This window comes from Crotalus tigris, unplaced genomic scaffold (genome assembly GCF_016545835.1).
Source record: "Crotalus tigris isolate CLP2741 ecotype Arizona unplaced genomic scaffold, ASM1654583v1 scf7180000024473.799607, whole genome shotgun sequence".
NCBI lineage: Eukaryota > Metazoa > Chordata > Lepidosauria > Squamata > Viperidae > Crotalus > Crotalus tigris.
In genome coordinates this window covers 260,355-284,203 of record NW_024100644.1, presented here as the reverse complement: position 1 = coordinate 284,203, position 23,849 = coordinate 260,355, and the positions used below count along the sequence as shown (strand labels likewise).

Sequence of the window (23,849 nt, the reverse complement as noted above, 5' to 3'; positions counted from 1 at the left end):
AGGAGATAAATTACATAAATAAATAAATAAATAAATAAATAAATAAATAAATAAGAGTTTCACAAATTTTCTTCTAAATGCCTGTCCATTAATCTTACTTCTGAATCACTGAGTGATTTTTAGCTATTTTTTCATGTCTACCATACATAATAAAATGTCTCTTCATGTTGTTTTGAATTTCTAGGAAAAATATTGAAGGACATTTACAGATTCTAGGTCATTTCTCTGGTGAGAAACACCAGTGACACAACATTTTATTGGAAAAAAATATCAACTTCATAGTGAGGATTATGCCCTCTGAAGATGTGAAATTTTCATGAGACTGTTTTCAGTGAACTATTACAGAAATAACATAAAAATTATTGTGTCTGTAGAATCAGAAAATATCTAATGAGACTTGTTCTCTACCCAGCCCCCCACTGGGTGCAGAGGCCGTGGAGTTTCATGTAACAACATTGCCCCCAAGTGTCAAAAGTGAGGAGGGGAGGCATCTTCCTAATTCTCCAAGGACATTCTTTAGGCCCAGATGTTTCCTCAATAGTTGTATGGCAGTTTGGCTATTTAGAAAGATGATCATAAAGTTTCATTTCCTGCCTTCTGCCATGATACCAAAGGGCTACGTTTCAATCAAGGTTGTTATTGTTGGTTTTTTTTCCCCTGAAGCCAGAGCACTTTGTAAACAGGGAAGATGAAACTGGAATATTCAAACCATCTTCATTATTTTATATTTTCTTCCAGCAAGCTCTGTAGAACAAAAGAGTCCTAAAGTTCTCAGTAGAAGGAGAACAATCCTCAATGAGTAATTAGGATATGGGTTGGAAGGCAAGGGAAGAAAAGAGAAGGGGAGGGGAGGGGAGGAGAGGGGAGGAGAGGAGAGGAGAGGAGAGGAGAGGGGGGGAGGGGAGGGGAGGAGAGGAGAGGAGAAAGGAATAAGGGAGGGGAGGAGAGGGGAGGGGAGAGGAGGAGGGGAGGAGAGGAGAGGTCAGAGGAGTAAGGGAGGAGAGAAGAGAAGAGGGGAGGGGAGAGGAGTAGGGGAGGAGAGGAGAGGAGAGAGGAGTAGGGGAGGAGAGGAGGAGAGGAGGGGAGGGGAGGGGAGAGGAGTAGGGGAGGAGAGGAGACGAGAGGAGACTTATAATTCAACTTCTGCCCCCTTCCTTGGTTTCACACTACATTAAATTATTAGCATTTAGGTTATCCTTATTTTATTACCTGCCTAAATTTCTACTGATAGAAGAGGGTATGATTTTAAACATATTTAAACTTCCCTCTCTCTCTCTCTCTCTCTCTCTCTCTCTCTCTCTCTCTCTCTGTGTGTGTGTGTGTGTAAAGAAAGAGAGAGAGAGATAGAGAGGCATAGATACTCATACATGCACAAAAGGTGGAAGGCAGCAGATCTGAGAACTGAACTACAAACCCAATAAAAAAAAAAAGAGTTCTAAATAAGGAATACAGTGTTGTATCTCTAAAGATTTCTTGAGGGCACTTTGCCATTTCTGTCTTCTAAGCGTTTTTCTCTCACTCTCATTTTAACTATTCACTTTATTTTCTTCCCCTTCCCCTTGGAAAACAGCCCCCACAGAGCTGATACAAAGATCAGTTCTATCGTCCTCCTGGCAATCAGGCAGCTTCCTCAGACTCCCCTCATTGAAAAATGCAGCCCTATTCTGGGGCTGAATGGACTTGCAGGGCTACTGTGGTGAATGGCAGGTTTTTGCCAAGCTCCAGATTCACTTCCTCTCACTGTGTCTCTCGCACAGTAATAGACTGCTGTGTCTTCAGCTTTGAGGCTGTTCATTTGCAGATACAGCTGGCTTTTGGCATCGTCCCTGGAGATGGTGAAGCGGCCCTTCACTTTGTCTGAGTAGTAAATGGGAGTTGAGCTTGTACTTATATAGGCCACCCATTCCAGGCCTTTTCCTGGAGCCTGTCTCAGCCAGTGCAGGTAAGCACTACTGAAGGTGAATCCAGAACCTTGGCAGGTGAGACGGAGGGATCCTCCAGGGCTTCTCACATCCCCTCCAGACTCCACCAACTGGACCTCGGAAAGGACACCTAAAAGGAAAGGAATTTCAGTGAGCTCTCCTGTATACAAGAATTATCAGGAAAAGTATCTGAATAGTTAGGAAAGAAATACCTCTGAGGGCTGCTAGAAAGGACAGCAAATTTAGCCACAGGAACATTGTTGCTCCCTCTAATGAATGGAGCGTAGTTGATAGGAATGGATTCTGGAAAATGAAATGCACAAACTTTGTGTTGGTGGGTGTTGTCTGAAAAGGGGAACCATGAGCTTTAAAGGGGAAATTGTGACTCAATTTACATATTGCCTGTTATAAAAGGGTCCTTCAGGGCACTTGCTCTTAGGTTTCTTTGTATAGACTTTATTTATTTTTTTTTAAGTTTTTATTGCATACAAAGGAAAAAAAGATGAAAAGCATTGAACATGGTAAATCGTCTTTGACTGACATCTCCATCTTGTCAGTCCATATTGTACATTAATTATATATAATATATCTATATACAACTGTACATTTCTGGTCTCTGTCTTAACATATCTTTGCTGTGACCTCTATTTTTTTTCCTCCATCTATAAAATTTATTCCATATTCGATAACATTCTGTTTCTTCCTGATTTTTTAATATTTTAGTTATCCTGTCTAGTTCTGCGCAATACATAATTTTCTTTATTAGTACTTCCTCACTTAGTACTTCCATTGCTTTCTATTTTTGAGCAAATAGGATCCTTGCCGCCATAACCACATGAATAATTAGATATGTGTCACCTTTATTTACATTTTTCTCTAGTATTCCTAATAGTAATGGCTCAGGTTTGTATTGAAAGTTTTGCCTAGTCATTTCTATTGCCCATTCCCAGACCATACGCCAATACACCTGTGCTTCTCTACATACATGAAAAAAGTGCCCTTTTCTTTTTTACACTTCCAGCACATAGGTGAGTATCCATTATACATTTTGGCTAATCTGGCTGGAGGGAGACATGTGTCATTTTCAAATCATGTTAAATAATAAGCCATGTCCTCTGTTTTAAAGTTGTTCCTTTGCTGATAGAATTGGGTTTTGGAGATGGTGAAGCATCCCTTCCATTTATCCCTGTATCAAATAATATAGGGATCTTGATTTATGCCATCTATTACAGCCCTTTTGTAGGTGCCTCTCTCATGCGTTTCATGTAACGGATGCAAGAGCTAATCTAGAGGCAAGTCAGGAGAGATAGAGGGACTCTCCAGGCCTTCTCATTGGCCCTTCAAATCCCATGAAGTGGACCTTTGACTGGACTCCTGGAAAGAAAGGTGCTTGAAAGAAATCTCCTGTACACAAGAAGAGTAAATGGAAGGAAACTCTTGAGAGAGGGAAGAATTATCTCTGAGGTTTGCTAGTAAGGACGTCAAATTTCATCTTTGAGATTCATTCTTTCTCCTCTAATGAATTGAGTGGAATTGAGAGGAAATGATTATGGGAACTGACCAAACTTTCTGTTGATGTGTGTAGACTGAAAAGGAAAACCATATGGCTCCTTTAAAGAGGAAATTGTGCCTCGATTCAAATATCTGGCATAAAAGAGCCATCTCATTGCATTTGTTTATGTATATATCTTTGGATGTAGATTTCACACATGGATTTCAAATGAGGCTCGGTTTTAGGAACAGTCCACCATGGTGTTTATTGGGAGTACCTAGGAAAAACCCAGTTTACACAGCTTGGAAGATGACAGCCTGGGTTCAAGATTGAGTGCCATGGGATGGGGTGAACTCTCCTATTACTTGCCCCAGTTCCTGTCAACCTAGCAGTTCGAAAACATGAACATTCAAGTAGATAAATAGGTACCACTTTGTTGGGAAGGGAACAGCATTCTGTGCACCTTGCATATCGTCATGCTGGCCACATGACCACGGTAATGTCTTTGCACAATGCTGGCTCCCTCAATTAAAATATGGAGATGTGCACCACCCCTAGAGTCAGACACAACTGAACAGGGGAAAGGTTTACCTTTATGTAGAGCAAGATCTGATAGCCTTGTCATTTCAAGAAAGGGTTCTACGGTGACAGATTTTTTTTTTTTTTTAATATGCTGAAAATTATTTAAATTGCCATGTTGGAGGCCAAGTACGAAAAATGTGATACATTTGAATTCAGGATATTTAATCCACAACTGTTCCCTTGACCATGTGGTCAAGGGAACAGTTGTGGATTAAATATCCTGAATTCAAATGTATCACATTTTTCATACTTGGCCTCCAACATGGCAATTTAAATAATTTAAATTGTCATAAGGCACAATTTGAAACCCACAGTTGAATTGTACATACACAATCTAGTATCAAAGTTGTATCAAAGTCCCAAATCAATTTTGCTGAACATCTTATAAAGTTGATTTTGAAATGCACAAAATAATCAAGAAAAGGGTAAATGTAAGGAAACCAGCCCATCTTTTTTTTTTAATTGAAAATTTTTAAAAGTTTTACAAATATCAACCCTCACCCCATCCCTCCCAAGCCCACCCCTCCCTCCCCCCTCCCCGAACTTCCCAGAACTGAATATAGGCTTATCTAAAATTTTAAAATATCTAAACAAATTTTACATCTTATAATAATAAAATATATATAAACATTAATTAAAAAAAATACTTAAAAAAGAAAAAAGAAAGAAAGGAAAGAGAGAGAGAAAGAGAAAGAAAAGAAAAAAAAAATAAAAAAACAAGAAACGGAAAAAGAAAAGAAAAAACAATCTATACAAATTATAAGAAAGCTAAATGATATTTTTCCATATCCAAATTATATTGTATAAAATTTATCCATTTTTCCCATACAACAAAAAATTTCTCTTGAGATTGCTCCTTTAAGAAAGCCAAAATCTTTGCCATTTCCACCAAATAAGAAACTTTATAAAACCACTCTTGCAAAGTAGGCAAAGAATCCTTCTTCCAATATTGTCCAACTAACAGCCTAGCGGTTGTAATCAAATTTAACATCAGTATAACTTCCTTAGCATCACAGTCAGTAATAATACCTAATAAAAATAATTGCAGGGTAAATTTTACCCTCCTTCTAAAAATTCTTTGAATATTCCACCATATCTTAATCCAAAAGGCTTTTATATTTTTACACGACCACCAAATATGAAAATAAGTAGTATCCAAACAACCACATCTCCAACATTTAGGCTGTAGATCAGGGTACATAATGGACATTTTCTTTGGATCAAGGTGCCATCTGTAAAACATTTTATAAAAATTCTCTCTTAAGTTCTGTGCTTGTGTGAATTTAACATTCCTCACCCAAATGAGTTCCCAAGTATCCAGTGAAATTGATTCACCGATATTTTGCGCCCATTTAATCATACAATCTTTAATTAATTCAGATTCTGAGTCCATTTCCACTAAAACCCCATAAACCCTCTTAATATGGGTTGGTCTTTGATCCCTTACCTGTTTGATGAGATTTTCATCTTCTCTAAGCCATCCCATATTACAATCCGTCTTCCATCTATCCACTATTTGTCTATATTGAGACCATGAATAAGTAAAATTTTCATGTGTTAAATCTTCCAAAGATTTTGACCATTTTGACCATCCCATCTAAGTAATTGTATATAAGAAACTTGTATATAAGAAACTATACAAATTGTATATAAGAAACCGTACCCATCTTGACTCCTTTCTTTATTCCCTCTATCACATGCCAAGGTATGGCCCATAATGGTATTTTAAAATCATTTCTATAGTATTTCCTCCACACCCTAAGCAAAGAAATTCTTATAATATGAGATTTAAAAACCCGGTCCATTTTTTTATTAAAAATTAAATAGGCATGCCATCCAAAAAGTAAATCCCAGCCTTCCAAATGGAGTATTTCTACATTTGTTAAATTCACCCAATCACTAATCAATGTTAGTACCACCGCATCATAATACAATTTCAAATTTGGTACCTTGAGTCCACCTCTCTCATGGAAATCTTGCATAATTTTAAGTTTGACCCTTGGTTTCTTCCCTGCCCAAATAAATTTGTTAATACCTTTCTGCCATTCATTTAAGTTAAGTTCATTCTTTAAAATAGGTAACATTTCAAACAAAAAAAGAAACTTTGGCAGAACATTCATTTTAATAACTGCAATTCTACCCATAAGAGATAACTATAAATTATTCCAATTCTTTAAATCCTTCTGTACCCCAATCCACAACTTTTCATAATTATTTTTGTACAGTTTTGCATTAGAAGCAGATAGTGTAACCCCCAAATATTTTACCTTGTCAACAACTTCGAAATCTGTTAAATTGACCAAAGTCTGTTTATCACAATTGGTCATATTTTTTGGTAATATTTTGGTCTTATTATTATTAATTTTAAAACCCGAGACACACCCATATTGCTGAATCAGTTGTAATAATTTAACTACCGAATAAGTAGGTTGATACAAAGTAACAACCAAGTCATCTGCAAAAGCTCTTAACTTATATTCTTTTTTATTAATTTCTATTCCTTTTATTTCTTGAGACTCCCGAATTTTAATCAACAAAATTTCCAATGTTAAGACAAACAAATTATACGGAGATAATGGGCATCCCTGTCTTGTACCTTTTTCTATTGTGAAAACCTCTGACAAACCCCCATTTACAATAAGTTGAGCAGTCTGTTTTTGATATATATTAGATAAAACTTGTAATATATTTTGTCCAAAACTCATCTCCTTAATTAAACATAACATAAACTGCCAATTCAACTGGTCAAAGGCTTTTTCAGCATCCAAAAATATCAGCCCTGCAGGGACTTGTTTGTTTTTATCTAGATATTCTAATAAATTAATAATTTGTCTAACATTATTTTTCATATACCTTCAGTTATAAAACCCAATTGGTCCTTATGTATAAGCTGCTGCCAAACCCCCATAAACCTATTGGCTATGATTTTTGCAAAAATTTTGTAATCCACATTTAAAAGAGATATGGGCTTATAGTTCTTAGGCAAGGTGAGATCTTGGTCCTCTTTTGGAATCAAAGATATAAAAGCATTACGCCATGACGGAGGGATCTCTAAACCCTGTAATATATTATTAAAAAGCTCACATAATGGTTGGGTCATCTCTTCTACTAAAATTTTATAATAAATAGATGTCAAACCATCCGTACCGGGCGCCTTGCCTAATTTCAATTGCTTAATAGCTGTCACAACTTCCTCATTGGTAATTACATCATTAATCTCTTTTTTCTGATCTTCTGTTAATTTAGGAAAATTAGCTTTACTTAAATAATTGTTTATATCTGTAGTTTGTACATTAGTACTCTTATATAATTTTTGATAATAATCTAAAAAAGATTTCTTTATCAATTCTTTCTGGTAAACCAATTTACCATTATAATTTATTTTATCTATAATTCTCTGTCTCTGTTTCTTTCTTAACTGATAAGCCAACCACCTCCCTGGTTTATTAGCATTACAAAATGTATTTTGTTTCATAAACAATAAGTTGGTTGCAGCTTGATCAGCCATCAACATATTAAATTGTGTTTTTAACAATTCTATAACTCCTTTAACCTTTTCATCTAAAGGATTTGAAATTAAAAGTTTCTCTTTTAATTTAATCTCATCTTCTAATTCTTTACGTTTCTGAATCTGCTTCTGTCTATGAAAATTGTTCATATTTATCAAAATCCCATGCATAAAGGCTTTACTTGCATCCCATACCATTGACATTGATGTTCCCTTATTCATATTTAAAGCAAAATATTCCTTTAAACATTCCTTTAGTTTTTGAACATTTTTTTCTTGTTTAAATAAATTCTCATTCAACCTCCAGGATCTCCTCTCTTCTTTCTCAGCAACCAATTCCATCCAGACTGGACTATGATCTGTCAATGTCCTAGGAAAGATTTTAATATTCTTCACCCTGTTATATAAATCTGTTGTAATAAAAAAAAAGTCAATCCTTGAAAAGGATTTGTGTCTGTCTGAAAAAAAGGTAAAATCTCTTTCCTCTTGGTTACATTCACGCCAATAGTCTCTCAATTCCCAATCTTCTTTCAATTCAAAAAAGGCTTTAGGTAGTTTAGCCTGTTTGAAAAAAATAGAAGAACCTTTTTTGTCCTTTTGTGTATCTAAAACACCATTCCAGTCTCCCATTAATATCACGGACCTATAGTCCAACAGAGTTATTTTCTGATGTAACAACTTATAAAATTGTTCCTGTTGCTGGTTTGGTGCATACAATCCCACAATAAGTATTTTCTTACCATATAAACCAAGTTTAACCATAACATATCTTCCTTGTGGATCTGATTCTACCAAACAAGCTGGTAAATTTTGCTTAACATAAATTACCACACCCCCTTTTTTCCCAGGGGCAGGAGATATAAAATGAGATCCCAAACGAGGGTTAGCTAAGTATTTTTGATCTTTAAGTAAAATATGAGTTTCCTGCAAACAAATAATGTCATTGTTATGTTGCTTTAAATAATGAAAAATTTTCTTCCTCTTCTGGGGAATGTTTAAACCGTTAACATTCCAGGTCAGGAACTTTGCCATCTCCCTCAACCAGGAGCCTGGAGAAGATTCCCTCAAGATCTGCTACTGAAGAATGTGTTGCAGAACTTTTGGGTCTTGCTCCTCCCACCGGCATTGAAACAATCTGATGAACAGATTCTTTAGCTTCTTTCTTCTGTTGCTCCTTTTCCTTACGTTTATATGCTGCACAGGTCATTCTCTGTTCTTTAACCTCTGCTTGACGCATCCATTCCACCTGCCCAGCAGCCATCAAGCCTGATCCCTCAGACTGCTGTTCCTCCTCTTTATCACTCAAAGCTTTCTGAATAAATGAAAATGAGCCTGCACCCAGGACCGTGTTATAAAATTCTTTAGCTTTAGCAACTGTGTTAAGTCTATAACGTGTCCCCGCATGGCTCAAAACAATACCCATCGGAATCTCCCATCTAAATGAAATCAATCTTGCTTTAAGTTCATTTGCTAAAAAAGCAAAATCTTTTCTGCTTCTTAAGATTTTGGATGGGATTTCCTTTAAAATAATAATATCTTGAGCAGCAATCTGGAATCTTTTGTTATAAAAAGCTTGTAAAATCTGATTACGCAGAGACTTCTTAGCAAAGTAGATCACCACATCTCTAGGCAAATTCTTCTGTTTCGCAATCCAAGAATTAACTCTGTAGATTTTTTCCACTTCTCCACGTAATTCATCTTTGTCTATATTCAGAACAACAGCCAAATCATTAATCACCATTTCCATCAGATCTTGATTCTTATCTTCTTTAAGGCCTCTGATTCTCAAAGCATGTTCCATCTGTCTGTACTGAAACATAAGGATATCATCTTGTGAGGTTTCCACTTTTTTTTCCATATCTTGAAATTTATAATCCAAAAATTCTACTTTTTCTTCAACTTCTTCCACTCTGGAGTCCAGCTTCACAACCACAGAAGCCAATCCAGATAAAGCTGAGACTATGTCTTCCCTCAAAATAGTATTATTCTGTACAAAAAGCTCCTTCATTTCCTTCTTCAATTCTTCCTTAGTTTCAGATTTGCTCTGTTCCAGAAGTTGCTTCACTTCCTCCCTAAATTGAGACACAGCCTTTCCCATTATATCCTTTAAATCTTGTGCAGATGTGCCTGATGGGGGAGGAGAAGGTGGAGATATAGCCTTAGGTTGTTGCACCGGTGGTGTTACTTTAAGTTGTTGTTGAACAGTTGCAGTAACAGGAGAAGAAATCACCTTAGAAACTATAGAAGCTGGTTGTCTCTTTGAAGCCATTTTAAAGTATCTTTCTTTCTTCTTAAAAAAAGGAAAAAAAGTACTTAAATCCTTACAAATAAAAAGACCAGGAAAAATACAATAAAAATAAAAACTCCCAAGGCAATTTAAAAGAAGAAAAAAGACTTAAAAAAAAACAATGTTAAGCATACAGTTCAATCAGTCCGTCTTTTCTTTCCCGAGATAGGAAAAAAACTTTCAAAATGCCATTTTACTTTCACTCTCACTTTCCGCCCAAAGAAAAGAAAGTGAAAAAAAAATCAGCTTATACTAAAAAGAAAAAATTAAAGAAAATAAATCTCTAACTCTAAATAAAATCCTTTAAACAGTTCTGTCCGCTTTAAAAGTCACTCACCAAGCAGCTTTGAGTGCGGAGATGGTAACGGCGTTTTGCTTTGCTTCCGAAAAAGCAAAGACAGCTGAGAGGCGGAGAAGGCAATGAACTCCGAGGGAGCACTCTTTCTACCCCCCTAAAAAAAAAATCCAGGGAAGGTTAAGAGGTTCTACCTCTATTCATGCAGTCTCTACCCCTTCCCTTCGCCCGGGAAGGGGATTTCGAGCTGCGAGCCAGCTGATGAACGCTGTGCTCCGCGGATCTGACACCGTCTCAGAAGGACGGCTACAAAGTAGCCGCCATCATCGCCGCTTTAACCACCAGAAGTCCGAAACCAGCCCATCTTAATAATAATAATAATAATAATAATAATATTAACAACAACAACAACATAGACTAATATATATATATATATATATATATATATATATATATATATATATATATATATATATATATATATATAACAGAAATGTTAGAGACATAACTTAAAAGTGGTGAATTAGTTCAAATGATATGTCTGAATTCAGGAACCTTGTCTTCTTAACTAGGTTTTCTTTGAAAGAAATTCATGTTAACTGCATACAAATTAAGGCATAAATCACAATTTGTAAGAGACAGAATTTGCACAAAGTACCAAGGTCAAAATCAAAACAATCACATCGTAGCTTCATATTGGACATTTTTTCAGCCATCCAAAACTAAATTTGACATTTTCTACTTTGCAAAAATTTCAGACATCTACAGTTTCACAATGCATATTTGTTCTGAATTCAAACATGGCTTTATGGAGGAAATTGTGGCCTCTTGAGTAGACACATTCTTTTGAGATCAATTTGATAAATGTTTCAGTATGGAAAAGCTCTGCCTTGGAAATAAGATATTATTTGTCACTGGTTTGACTTGCATGGCCTCACTGCCCAGGCAGCTGTGTGAGAATAGTACCCTCTGGTGTGCAAGACAACCAAGAGAGGCACACACCAAATTGTAAGAATCCTAAGGTTTCAGAGAAATTCTAAGAGCTGCTAAGTGAAATGGGCAGTGAGTGGGTGAAATTCCTGTGAAGGAGATTAGGACTTTGGTTTCTACCTCTTCCATTTAGAGATTGGCCACAATGGGAGACACTGGTGAACTCATGGTGCAGCCATGTTTTTTTTTCTGTAGAAAACTTCCTTTTATTTAAAATAGGTAGTGGACAGGCTGAGGTCCAGCTGGGAATGTATGTGGTCTGGGCTGAGGTTCATCATCATCATCATCATAATATAGAAAATGATAAAAATAAACTGCTCTGGGACTTCAGAATTCAAACAGACAACACCTGCAACATAACACCCCAGACTTAAAAATTCTCAATAAGAAAGATAAAAAAAGTCTGGATAGTGGACGTGGCAGTGCCTGGAGACAGCAGTATAGACGAGAAAGAACTGGAGAAGATAACAAAATACAAAGACCTACAAATAGAAATAGAAAGACTGTGGCAAAAGCAAGCAAGGGTAGTACCAATAGTCATAGGCTCCTTGGGTGCAATCCCAAAACAACTGGAGCACCACTTGAACACCATTGGCATTGACAAATTCGCTATTAGTCAATTGCAAAAGGCGGCCTTACTAGGAACTGCTTCCATCCTGCGACGATACCTGTAATACCATCAAATATCCACATCTTCCTATCCCAGATCCTGGGTAAGGACTCGATAGGTAGACAAAATGCCAAATCCAGTGTGAACATCTGGCTGATTGTTCGATGATCAATAATAATAATAATAATAATAATAATAATAATAATAATAATAATAGTAGTGGTGGTGATGGTGGTGATGATGATGTTGGAAGGGACCTTGGAGGTCATCTAGTCCAACACCCAGCTCAGGCAGGAAACCCTATATCATTTCAGACAAATGGCTGTCCAGTCTCTTTTTTAAAACTTCCAGTGTTGGAGCATTCAAAGCTTCTGGAGACAAGTTGTTCCATTGATTAATTGTTCTGACTCTCTGGAAATTTCTTCTTAGTTCTAAGTTGCTTCTCTCTTTGGTTAGTTTCCATTCGTTGCTTCTTGTCTTGCCTTCAGGTGCTTTAGAGAATAGCTTGACTCCCTCTTCTTTGTGGCAGCCCCTGAGATATTGGAACACTGCTATCATGTCACCCCTGGTTCTTCTCTTCATTAAACATACCCAATTCCCGCAACCGTTCCTTGTATGCTTTAGTGTTCAGTTCTGTCACCTAATGTGCTGCCTTGTAGCAGTCATTTCTTCACTACTGTGACAGTTTCAGTTGTTGGAATGAAGGTAAAGAATAGTCATTTCTTAACTACCATGGCAACTTTCATTGATGGAATGCAGGTGAAGAGTGAGGTGACATCTTAAGAAATTATAGTTTCATACATTGTGACCAATCTCTGCATGGCGCAAGAGTATGAAGTAAACATGTGTGAAATGAGACAGAGGGCTTCAGGAATCAATGGACTGAGTAAATATCAAACTCAATATGGAATGGAGGTAAAAAGTAAAAAGAAGAGTTTTGTTCATAGACAATGAATTAAGATAGAATTTCAAACTGAAGACCTGAAGGAAGAATGTTAATTAATGAAGCTAAAGCAAAATAAATTTGCAGAGCTGTATTATGAAAGTGACAGTTTTTGCTTGGCTACAGGTTTTATGTGACAGTGTCAAATATGAGCAGGGGAGGCATCTTCCTAATTCTCCAAGCAGACTCTTTCAGAGCAGATATTTCCTCAATATCCATGTATTTGTATACATTTGTTTATTTAGAAAGAGGATCCCAAAGTTTCATCTCCTTCCATCTGTAGCCATGATACAAAAGGACTACATTCCATTCCAGTTCTTTTTGCTGAAGCCAAATTGCCTTTTAAACCGGGAAGGTGAACTTGGAATTTTCAAGCCATTTTCACAATTTTCACATTCTCTTCCAGCAAACTCTCTAACTGGACTAACAGAAAAGAGTCCTAAAGTTTCACTAGATGGTAATTAATTCTCCTTGACTTATGAAGGATCTGGGGCTGAAACAACTTGCAGAGCTTCTGTACAAGAAAGAAAGATTTCTGTGTGGCTTCTTCTCACTTCTATTACTCGTACAGTAATAGACTCCCGTGTCCTCTGGTTTGAGGCTGTTCATCTGCAGATACAGCTGGCTTTTGGCATTGTCCCTGGAGATGGTGAAGCATCCCTTGACTTTGTCTAAGTAGTAAATAGTGCTGGAACCTGTATTATATTCCAGTCCTGTCCCAGGAGCCTGTATCGCGCAGTACATGGCAGAGCTTCCAAAGGTGAATCCAGAAGCTTGGAGAGACGGAGGGACCCTCCAGGTCTTCTCACATCTCCTCCAGACTCAACCAACTGGACCTGAGATCGGACACCTAAAATGAAAGGAGTTTCAATGAACTCTCCTGTATACAAGAATTAAAATGGGAAGAGGTTTAATAGGGAAAAATCAATTACTTCTGAGAACTGTTAGTAAAGAAACCAATTTTAGACACACAGTCATTTTCTGCTCCCTCTAATGAATGGATAGGAAAGGATCTTTTTGTTGTTGGGTGTGACTTAAAAAAGGGATATTGTGGGGCTCTTTTAAAGGGGAAATTGTACCTTGATTTACATATTGCTTGGGGGATAAAAGAGTCTCTTACAGCATTCACGTATATATTTATTTGAACACATCTTACACATATTTTTTTTCTCTCCAAACTAGTAGGACATATTTACTTTACAGTAAGTAAAAGAAAGACTTGTGTAGACTGAAAAGGGAAACCAACTGGTTCAATTAAAAGGGAAAACGTTACTTGATTTATACATTGCTTTTTATAAAAGATCCTCTCAGTGCATTGATTGTTTTGGGATTGCACCCAAGGGGCCTATTACTATTGGTACTACCCTTGCTTGCTTTTGCCACAGTCTTTCTATTTCTATTTGTAGGTCTTTGTATTTTGTGATCTTCTCCAGTTGTTTTTCATCTATTCTGCTATCTCCAGGCACTGCCACGTCCACTATCCAGACTTTTTTGTCTTTCTTATCGACAATTGTTAAGTCTGGGGTGTTATGTTGCAGGTGCTTGTCTGTTTGAATTCTGAAGTTCCAGAGCAATTTAATTTTATCATTTTCTATGACTTTCTCTATTTTATGATCCCACCAGTTTTTGCTTACAGGCAAATGATATTTTTTGCAGATCTTCCAATGCACCATTGTTGCTACTTTGTCATGCCGGTGCTTGTAGTCAGTCTGTGCAATCTTCTTGCAACAGCTTACCAAGTGGTCCACTGTTTCTTCAGCTTCTTTGCATAGGCGACATTTACTGTCTGTTGCTATCTTCTCAATTTTGACTTTATATGCATTTGTTATTATTATATTATATTATATATAATAATATATTATTATATTTGTTGTTATTATTATTATTATTCATCGCACAGTCAGCCAGATGTTCAGACTGGATTTGGCATTTTGTCTACCTATCAAGTCCTTACCCAGGACCTGGGTTGTTGTTGTTGTTCTTGTTGTTGTTGTTGTTGTTGTTGTTGTTGTTATCTTTTATTTTTGAATTTATGAGAGAAAAGACTGGTTTACAATAAAGTAATTAAAACAAAGAGTTGTCAAATTTCACCCTTTTTCCAAAGTGATTCAAATGTAACAGATAATCAAGTTGCACAAAAACATTTTGAAAGACGCGGATTGGAGATAGAACATAAAAAGCACTGCATATAGTTGTTGGGAATATTTCTTTTCATATTCTAATCATAGAGCAAACGGAATTCTTTGGAGAATGCAAAGTGACTAATTAGGGTTTCTCAACCCAGAGGGAAAGTATAATTGGTGGAACTGTTATTAATAATGTTATTACTACTATTGTTATAGTTATTGTTATTATTTCATTTCTCACTGACTAATTCACAAACAGGGACTGAATCAAGTGGCAGAGCTGCTCTGTGAAAAAAAGAATGTTTTTTTGTTTAGCTTCTTCTCACTGTGACAATTGTGCCCTTGGGTTTCTTGTACAGTAATAGACAGCTGTGTCCTCTGGTTTGAGGCTGTCCATTTGCAGATACAGCTGGCTTTTGGCGTTGTTCCTGGAGATGGTGAAGCGTCCCTTCACTTTGTCTGAGTAGAAAATACTGCTGGAATCGGTAAATATCCATGCAAACCATTCCAGTCCTTTTCCTGGGAACTTTCTCACCCAGTGCATCCCGTAGCTGCTGAAGGTGAATCCAGAACCTTGGCAGGAGAGACGGAGGGACCCTCCGGGTCTTCTCACATCCCCTCCAGACTCCATGAACTGGTCTTCAGATTGGACTCCTAAAATGAAAGGTTTCAGTGAGCTCTCCTGTGTTAAAGAATTAAAATGGAAAGAAAGAAAGAATTACCTCCAAGGATTATTGTAAAGAACAGGATTAGCTGCAGAATCATTTTTACTCCTTCTAATGAAAGGAAGATAATTGATGGATGGTTTGGGAAAGTGGACAAACTATGAGTTAAAGTGTGTAGCCTGAAAAGTCTTATTTAAAAGGGGAAATTTGCCTCAATTTACATATTGGTTGAGATAAAGGAGTTACTCATTGTGGTGATGTGTAGGATTCACAAATACCATTCCAGTCCTAAGAAAAGTGGGGAGAAGGTCTTTTGTTTCTGTGAGTTCATAGGAGAAATTTACTTAGAAAAAAGAATTCAAGATCATATTTCCTTGAGTTCATGAAGAAATTTATTTCATAATGAATAATTAATAAATTCATGTTATTAAACTTATTTATTGAATTTATGTGTCACTCAAGAGTTGACTCTGGGCAGCTTACAAAGTAATAAAAATGGAAATACAAAAACAGTTGTAAGTATAAGAACAATCAAAATTCCAAAGAATTAAATAACAATTCAAAAATAATGCTGGATAGGAATAATGGTGGTGGCTTCCCTGTCACTGAACCATAAACCTCCAGCCTAAAGGGCCACCTGAAGAGACTAGAAGCATTTGAAATGTGGATTTATGTGGTTCCCTGCAGCAAACTGATATTCAGTAACTGAATGCCTTTGAATATAATAATAATAATAGTAGTAAAGTTGGAAGATACCTTGGAGGTCATCTAGTCCAACCCGCTGCTCAGGCAGGAAACCCTATACCATTTCAGACAAATGGCTGTCCAGTCTCTTCTTAAAAACCTCCAGTGTTGGAGCATTCACCGCTTCTGGAGGCAGGTTGTTCCACTGGTTAATTGTTCTAACTGTCAGGAAGTTTCTCCTTAGTTCTAGGTTGCTTCTCTCCTTGCTTAGTTTCCACTCGTTGCTTCTTGTCCTGCCTTCAGGCGCCTTGGAAAATAGCTTGACTCCCTCTTCTTTGTGGCAGCCCCTGAGATATTGGGGTTCTCTGTAACTATTCTGCAGTCACGACGTAAGCCTAAGACTGAAAATCAGGCTTGTCAGATGCTATATTTTTTCTATCCTGCTCTATGGAGTAGAGAGCTGGTCTCTGACAGAAGGCCACCTGAAGAGACTAGAAGCATTTGAAATGTGGATTTACAGGTGGCTGTTATGTATAAGCTGGGTTGACAAGATCAGAAATGAAGAGGTGATAAGCCGCCTGGGAAAACCAAGGGAAATCATCAAAACAATTAAAAAACAAAAATTAGAATATTTCAGACATGTGATGCGACACCCAGAAAAATACGGCATACTCCATTTAATCCTCCAGGGAAAAATTGAAGGCAAACAAGGTCCAGGCAGAAGAAGAACATCGTGGCTTCAAAATCTAAGGGACTGGTTTGGACAAAACTCAGCAGCACTTTTTCGTGCAGCTGCTGATAAAAACAGGATCGCCAACATGATCACCAACGTCCGATAACGGATATGGCACAAGAAGAAGAAGAATCAGGACCCCACACCAATCAGCAGAATCAAGTTTTGAGGACCTTTCAAACATCCAGAAGGACGGGGGCGGATCTCACCACTGGCACCAAGATAATCCAAACGGAAAATTTGTTACATCCCTTACCAAGGATTTCAAAAGCAATCCAGAATTTTCTTCTGAATGAAGGACATTTTTTTTCCCTTGATCTCACAAAGACTTATTCTCACTGTGTCTTGTAAAACACAATAGTTGGGACTTCACAAGACATGCAGTGAAAATTAAGATGTTTTAAATTCTGATTCCAGACTTGAATAAAGAAAAATGTTGCTTTGCCATGTGGAATTGGCCACATAATGAAAGTGACAAGTCTACAGGATGAGACCATAGGATCTATTTCACTATTTTTTTTTCTTTTTTCGTTTGACAGTTAAGGGATGAGGATGAATGACTCTAATCCAGGCATGTCAAACTCACGACATCATGTGACGTCACACGACACATTGCGACTTTTCACCCATTGCTGGCAATGGAGTGGGCACAGTTTCAGTATGATGCATCCGGCCTGTGGGCCGGCAGTTTGACATGCCTGCTCTTGTTGTTGTTAGTTGCGAAGTCATGTCCGACCCATCGCGGCCAGTTTTTGGGCACTTGTTCTCTAAAAGGTTCGCCATCACTGTCCTAAGGTTTCAAAGAGTTCCCAGAAGTTGTTTGTGAAATGGGCAGTTGTAGCTTTATTTCCCCTCACTGTGTTCATTAGCAGACACAGCTGGCTTTTAGCATTGTCCCTGGAGGTGTAAAGGGCCCCTTCACTATGACTAAGTAGGAAATTCTAGATGAACTTGGATGTATATGGGAAACCCATTCCAGACCTTTCCTTGGAGCCTGTCTCACCCATATATCCAGATTATATGGCTATATTTTTACCGTTAGAGAAGTGATATGATTTTCAACATATTTAAACTTTCAAGTGTGAGAGTGGGGTTTTTGTGTGTCTGTGTCTGTGTGCGGAGGGAGGGAGAAAAAACAAATAAGCAAGAGATAAACAGAAAAAAAATATATATAGACAGTGACAACGAGGTACACAAACACACAAAGACAGAAAGATGAAGATCTGAATCTCAAGAAAAAAAAAAATGAGGATCGAAGTGCAAATCCAGTAAAGGAATTAAGAGTTCTAATTAAGGAAATCAATTTTCTATTTCTAAAGCTATTTTGAGAGCAGAACTTGTCAGCATTTTGCCATTGCTGTCTTACAGGAGTCCCCCCCCCCCGTATAATTATTCAGTTAATTTTCTTTATTGAGATTTTTTGGTTTTCCCCACCTCCAGTTGGAAAACAGCTTCCACACTACAGATACCAAGGTCAACTGTTCCTTCCTCCTGGCAATCAAGCAGCTTCCTCAGGCTCCTTTCATTGAAAAATGCAGCCCTATTCTGAGTGTGAAAGGACTTGAAGAGTCCTCTGAGGAATGGTAGGTTTTTGCCTAGCTTCAGATTTACTTCGTCTCACTGTGTCTCTTGCACAATAATAAATTGCTGTGTCTTCAGCTTTGAGGCTGTTCATCTGCAGATAGAGCTGGCTTTTGGCATTGTCCCTGGAGATGGTGAAGCGACCCTTCACTTTGTCTGAGTAGTGAATACCACTGGAAGGGTGATTTATGTATGCCACCCACTCCAGGCCTTTCCCTGGAGCCTGTCTCACCCAGTTCATGTTAGTGCCAGCAAAGTTGAATCCAGAGGCTTGGCAGGAGAGACTGAGGGACCCTCCAGGTCTTCTCACATCCCCTCCAGACTCCACCAAGAGGACCTCAGATTGGACACCTAAAATGAAAGGAGTTTCAGTGAGCTCTCCTGTATACAAGAATTAAAATGAAAACAATCTGAATATTTTGGAAAGAATTACCCCTGATCACTGCCAGAAAGGACACCAAATTTAGCCACAGGAACATTGTTGTTCCCTGTAATGAACGGAAGGTAATTGACAGGAGATGAAATGCACAGAGTTTGTGTTGGTGGGTGTTGCCTGAAAAGGGAAACCATGAACTTTAAAGAGGAAATTGTGCCTCAATTTACATATCGCTTGGCATAAAAGGCCCCTCAGGGCACTCACTTATAGATTTGTTTGTGTAGACTTTACAGATGTGATTTTCAAATAATGTTAAATAATAACCTGTATCCTCTGATTTCTAATTGTTCCTTTGCTAATATATATTTTTTGGGGGGAGGGGGAGATAATGAAACATCCCTTCCCTTTATCCATGCATTAAACAATGTAGGAACCTTGGTTTATGCCATTTATTGTAGCCATTTTTCAGGTGCCTCCAAGCCATTTCATGTAAATATGTGGAAGCTAATTGAGAGGCAGGATAGGAGAGATGGAGGGACAACCCTGGCCTACTCACAGGCACTTCAGACCCCATCAAGTGGACCTCTGACTGGATTCTTAGATGGAAAGGTTCTTGAATAAAATCTCCTATATCAGACATGTCAAACACAAGGGCCAGGGACCAGATGCGGCCCACGAAGTGGTTTCATGTGGTCCGCGAAGCCATCCTGGAAACAGTGAGGGAACGGCCCCCGCTGTCTTGGCCCTGGCCCAGGCCGGCCAGAAGCCAATGTACAATTTTGTGGTGGCCGTCTATGCTGAAATGCATTCAGTCTTAGCTCCACAAGGCCGTCTGGAAACAGCGAGGAACCATCCCCTCCTGTATCAGCCCTGCCCCCTGGGTGCACACTGGGGAGGTGTCACCCTTTGTGAGGAATGAAGAAATCGACCATGCCTTGGCGCTTGCCCTGGTCCCACCCCCTTCTGCCAGAGACCCTCAGATCTGTCCCACTCCTGCCTAGGCCCACACAGGCACCCTTGACGCAAATGATGTAGAGCTGGCCATGCCCACCCAGTAGGCCATGTCCACCCTGCCCACACCCACCCAGCCCCCTGAGGGCAACCGCAATACTGATGCGGCCCTCAATGAAATTGAGTTTGACACCCCTGTCCTATATACAAGAACAATAAATGGAAGGAAACTCTTCTGAGAGGAAAAAAGTATCTCTAAGGACTGCTAGTAAGGAGACTAAATTTCACCCCTGAAGAGCATTTTTTCTCCTTCTAATGAATTTATGGGAATTAACAGGAAAGGATTCCTGATGGGAGAAATGTTTTTTTTTTTTTAATAGAGAAATTGGAAAGAAAGAAATAAAGAAAGAAAGAAAGAAAGAAAGAAAGAAAGAAAGAAAGAAAGAAAGAAAGAAAGAAAGAAAAGAAAGAAAGTGGAAAAGTATCCAAACTTTGGGTTTGGGCTCCTTCAAAGAAGAAATTGTACCTTGATGTAAATTTATGGCTTTCAATAGCCACCTCATTGCATTTCCTTATATGTATATCTATCTATCTATCTATCTGTCTGTCTGTCTGTCTGTCTGTCTGTCTGTCTGTCTATCTATCTATCTATCTATCTATCTATCTATCTATCTATCTATCTATCTATCTATCTATCTTTGGACACAGATTTCACACGTGCATTTCAAACAAGGTCCATCCTAGGAACTGTCCATCATGCTTTTTATTGTGAGTACATAGCAGAAAATACAGGTTTACACAGCTGGGAAGCTGATAGCCAGGGTTCAAAAGCCATCGCTGCCCAATGGTGAGCTCCCATTACTTGCCCCAGCTCCTGCCCACCTAGGATTTCAAAAGCGTGCAAATGTGAGTAGATAAATAGGCACCACTTCAGTGGGAAGTGCACCTTGCATATAGTCATGCTGGCCACAAGTCCATGGAAATGGGGAAAATGTTTTTGGACAATGCTGGCTCCCTCAGTTAAAATATGGAGATGAGCACCACTCCCTAGTGTCAGACATGTAAAGCAAGATCTGATAGTTTCATCATTTCAAGAAAAGGTTCCGTGGTGACAGAAATAAATCATGCAATGAAAATGGTGCAGAAAGTTAAGAACAGCCAAGACTAAACTTTTTTTCCTTTTAAATTTATTGTACGTGCAAAGAGCTTTACCTTACATTAGGTAAGAGACAAAACTTTTGGATTAAAGATAAGGAAAGCGGATCTAAGTAGCACAGAGAAAGCATGGACTAACAACTTTTTGAAACAGACATGTTAAATATAGAACTAAAAAGAGGTCATTTAATTCAAACTGTATGTCTGCATTCAAGAACCTTTGTTTTCTTAACCAGGTTACATTTTGAAGAAACTCATAATAATGACATACAAAACACAGTTTTAAGTTACATAATTTGCAGCAAGTTGCAAGGTCAAAATCAAAGCAATCACCTCACAAGTTCATATGGTACACACTCTCTCATCCAAGAATGAACATGACATTTTCTACATTGCAAAGATTTCAAACATCTACAGTTAGCAAGGCACATTCTGTTCTGAACTCAGATGTGTCTTTACGGAGGAAATTGTGGTCTCTTGAGAAATGACATTCCCTTGAAATCAACTGGATAAATTTCTAAGCATATCAGATGGAAAAACTATGCCTGGGAAATGAGATATTACAGTACTTGTACACAGCGGTTTTGATTTTCATGCCATCCCCCACCCCAGCATCAGTGTGAGAATAGCAACCCCTAGTGTGCAAGCTGACCAAGGGAGGCATATGCCAAATTGTAAGAATCCTAAAGTTTCAAAAAAGTTCCCAGAAGTTGTTTGTGAAATGGGCAGTTGTAGCTTTATTTCCCCTCACTGTGTTCATTAGCAGATACAGCTGGCTTATAGCATTGTCCCTGGAGGTGTAAAGGGCCCCTTCACTTTGACTAAGTAGGAAATTCTAGATGAACTTGGATGTATATGGGAAACCCATTCCAGACCTTTCCTTGGAGCCTGTCTCACCCATATATCCAGATTATATGGTTATATTTTTACTGTTAGAGAAGTGATAAGATTTTCAACATATTTAAACTTTCAAGTGTGAGGGTGGGGTTTTTGTGGCTGTGTGTGGAGGGAGGGAGAGAAAACAAGTAAGCAAGAGATATACAGAAAAAATATATAGACAGAGACAACGAGGTACACAAACATACAAAGGCAGAAAGAGGAAGATCTGAGTCTCAAGAAAGAAAAAAATGAGGATCAAAGTGCAAATCCAGAAAAGGAATTAAGAGTTCTAATTAAGGAAATCAATTTTCTATTTCTAAAGCTATTTTGAGAGCAGAACTTGTCAGCATTTTGCCATTGCTGTCTTACAGGAGGTTTCCCCCCTCCCCATATAATATTCAGTTTATTTTCTTTATTGAGATTTTTTGGTTTCCCCCACCTCCAGTTGGAAAACAGCTTCCACATTACAACAGTACCTAGGTCAGCTCTTTCTTCCTCCTGGCAGTGAAGCAGCTACCTCAGGCTTCTTTCATTGAAAAATGCAGCCCTATTCTGAGTGTGAAAGGACTTGCAGAGTCCTCTGAGGAATGGTAGGTTTTTGCCTAGCTCCAGATTCACTTCCTCTCACTGTGTCTCTCGCACAGTAATAAACTGCCGTGTCTTCAGCTTTGAGGCTGTTCATCTGCAGATATAGCTGGCTTTTGGCATTGTCCCTGGAGATGGTGAAGCGTCCCTTCACTTTGTCTGAGTAGTAAATAGTACCAGAATTGGTGTTTATGAATGCAACCCATTCCAGGCCTTTTCCTGGGGCCTGTCTCACCCAGTGCATCCAATAGCTGCTGAAGGTGAATCCTGAGGCTTGGCAGGAGAGACGGAGGGACCCTCCAGGGCTTCTCACATCCCCTCCAGACTCCACCAACTGGGCCTCAGATCGGACACCTAAAATGAAAGCAGTTTCAGTGAGCTCCCCTGTATGCAAGAATTAAATGAAATTAGTCTGGATAATTACTAAAGAATTACCTCTGAGGACTGCTAGAAAGGACACCAAGTTTAGCCACAGGAACATTTTTGCTTCCTCTAATGAACGGAGCGTAATTGTTAGGAAAGGATGCTAGAAAATACACAAACGTTGTGTTGGTGGGTGTTTCCTGAAAAGGGAAACCATGAGCTTTAAAGAGGAAATTGTGCCTCGATTTACATATCACTTGGCATAAAAGAACTCCTCAGGGCATTCATTGAATACATTTCTTGGCACAGACTTAAGCTTGTGGTGTTCATAAAAAAGTTAAAAATAAGCTGTGTCCGTTGGCTAATTGAATTGGGTTTTGGTGAAGCATCTCTTCCATTTATTCATGTAGTAAATAATGTAAGAACCTTGATTTATGCCATCTATTGCAGCAATTTTCTAGGTGCCTCTCTCATTTGTCTCATGCAGTGGATGAGAAAACTAATCTAGAGGCCAAGCAGGAGAAATGGAGGGACTCTCCAGGCCCTTTGGACCCCACCAAGTGGACCTCTGGCTGAACCCCCTAGAAAGAAAGAAGTTAGTCAGAAAGAAAGGTGCTTGAGGGTGTGGGAAGACCAGTCTTCATCCTGGTTCATCCAAGCCAGGGATAAATAAACAACATGGCGACTGTTTTGGGAAGAAGGTTGCAGTTTATTGAAGAGGCAGAAAGATGGTTCTTGCAGGAAAGAGCAGAGAAAAGAAGGGCCTGAGCACATGGGTAGTAGGTTTTTATACCCTCTCTAGCCTTTTGTTTGGAATAGTTTCCTGTTCCTGTGGCATGAACTTTGAGGCTATTTCCTGTGTCAAGTTTTCTGACCCGAGTTTAGGTGTGCCTCTCTGGTATCCTTTATGGTGATGGGTTAGTCCTATTATCATATCCTGCTTCCCTGGTGATGGGGCTAATGGCTCCTAGAGTTTGGGTGGGTTATGCAGATTTTAGGTCTTTTATCTTCTTGATTTCCTGGCTCCAACTTTCCTGATGTTTTACATTTGGATTTGTACAGAGCTGGCTCCTGCTTGGGACAGAGAGATTTGGGGGCAGGGTTGGTTTCTGCTTTTAAAAT

General features: G+C 38.5%; 1 protein-coding gene across 1 annotated transcript; it reads right to left on the bottom strand.

The window, feature by feature from the left end:
• Positions 1-1,615: 1,615 nt before the first annotated feature.
• On the bottom strand, positions 1,616-22,950 carry LOC120303594. The gene is made up of 4 exons (XM_039333325.1): positions 22,800-22,950; positions 22,330-22,718; positions 2,135-2,267; positions 1,616-2,052 (listed from the first exon to the last, which is right to left on the bottom strand). The coding sequence occupies exons 1-4, from the start codon at positions 22,843-22,845 to the stop codon at positions 1,631-1,633; spliced, it is 990 nt and encodes a 329-aa protein (XP_039189259.1). The 5' UTR covers positions 22,846-22,950; the 3' UTR covers positions 1,616-1,630.
• Positions 22,951-23,849: the final 899 nt, after the last annotated feature.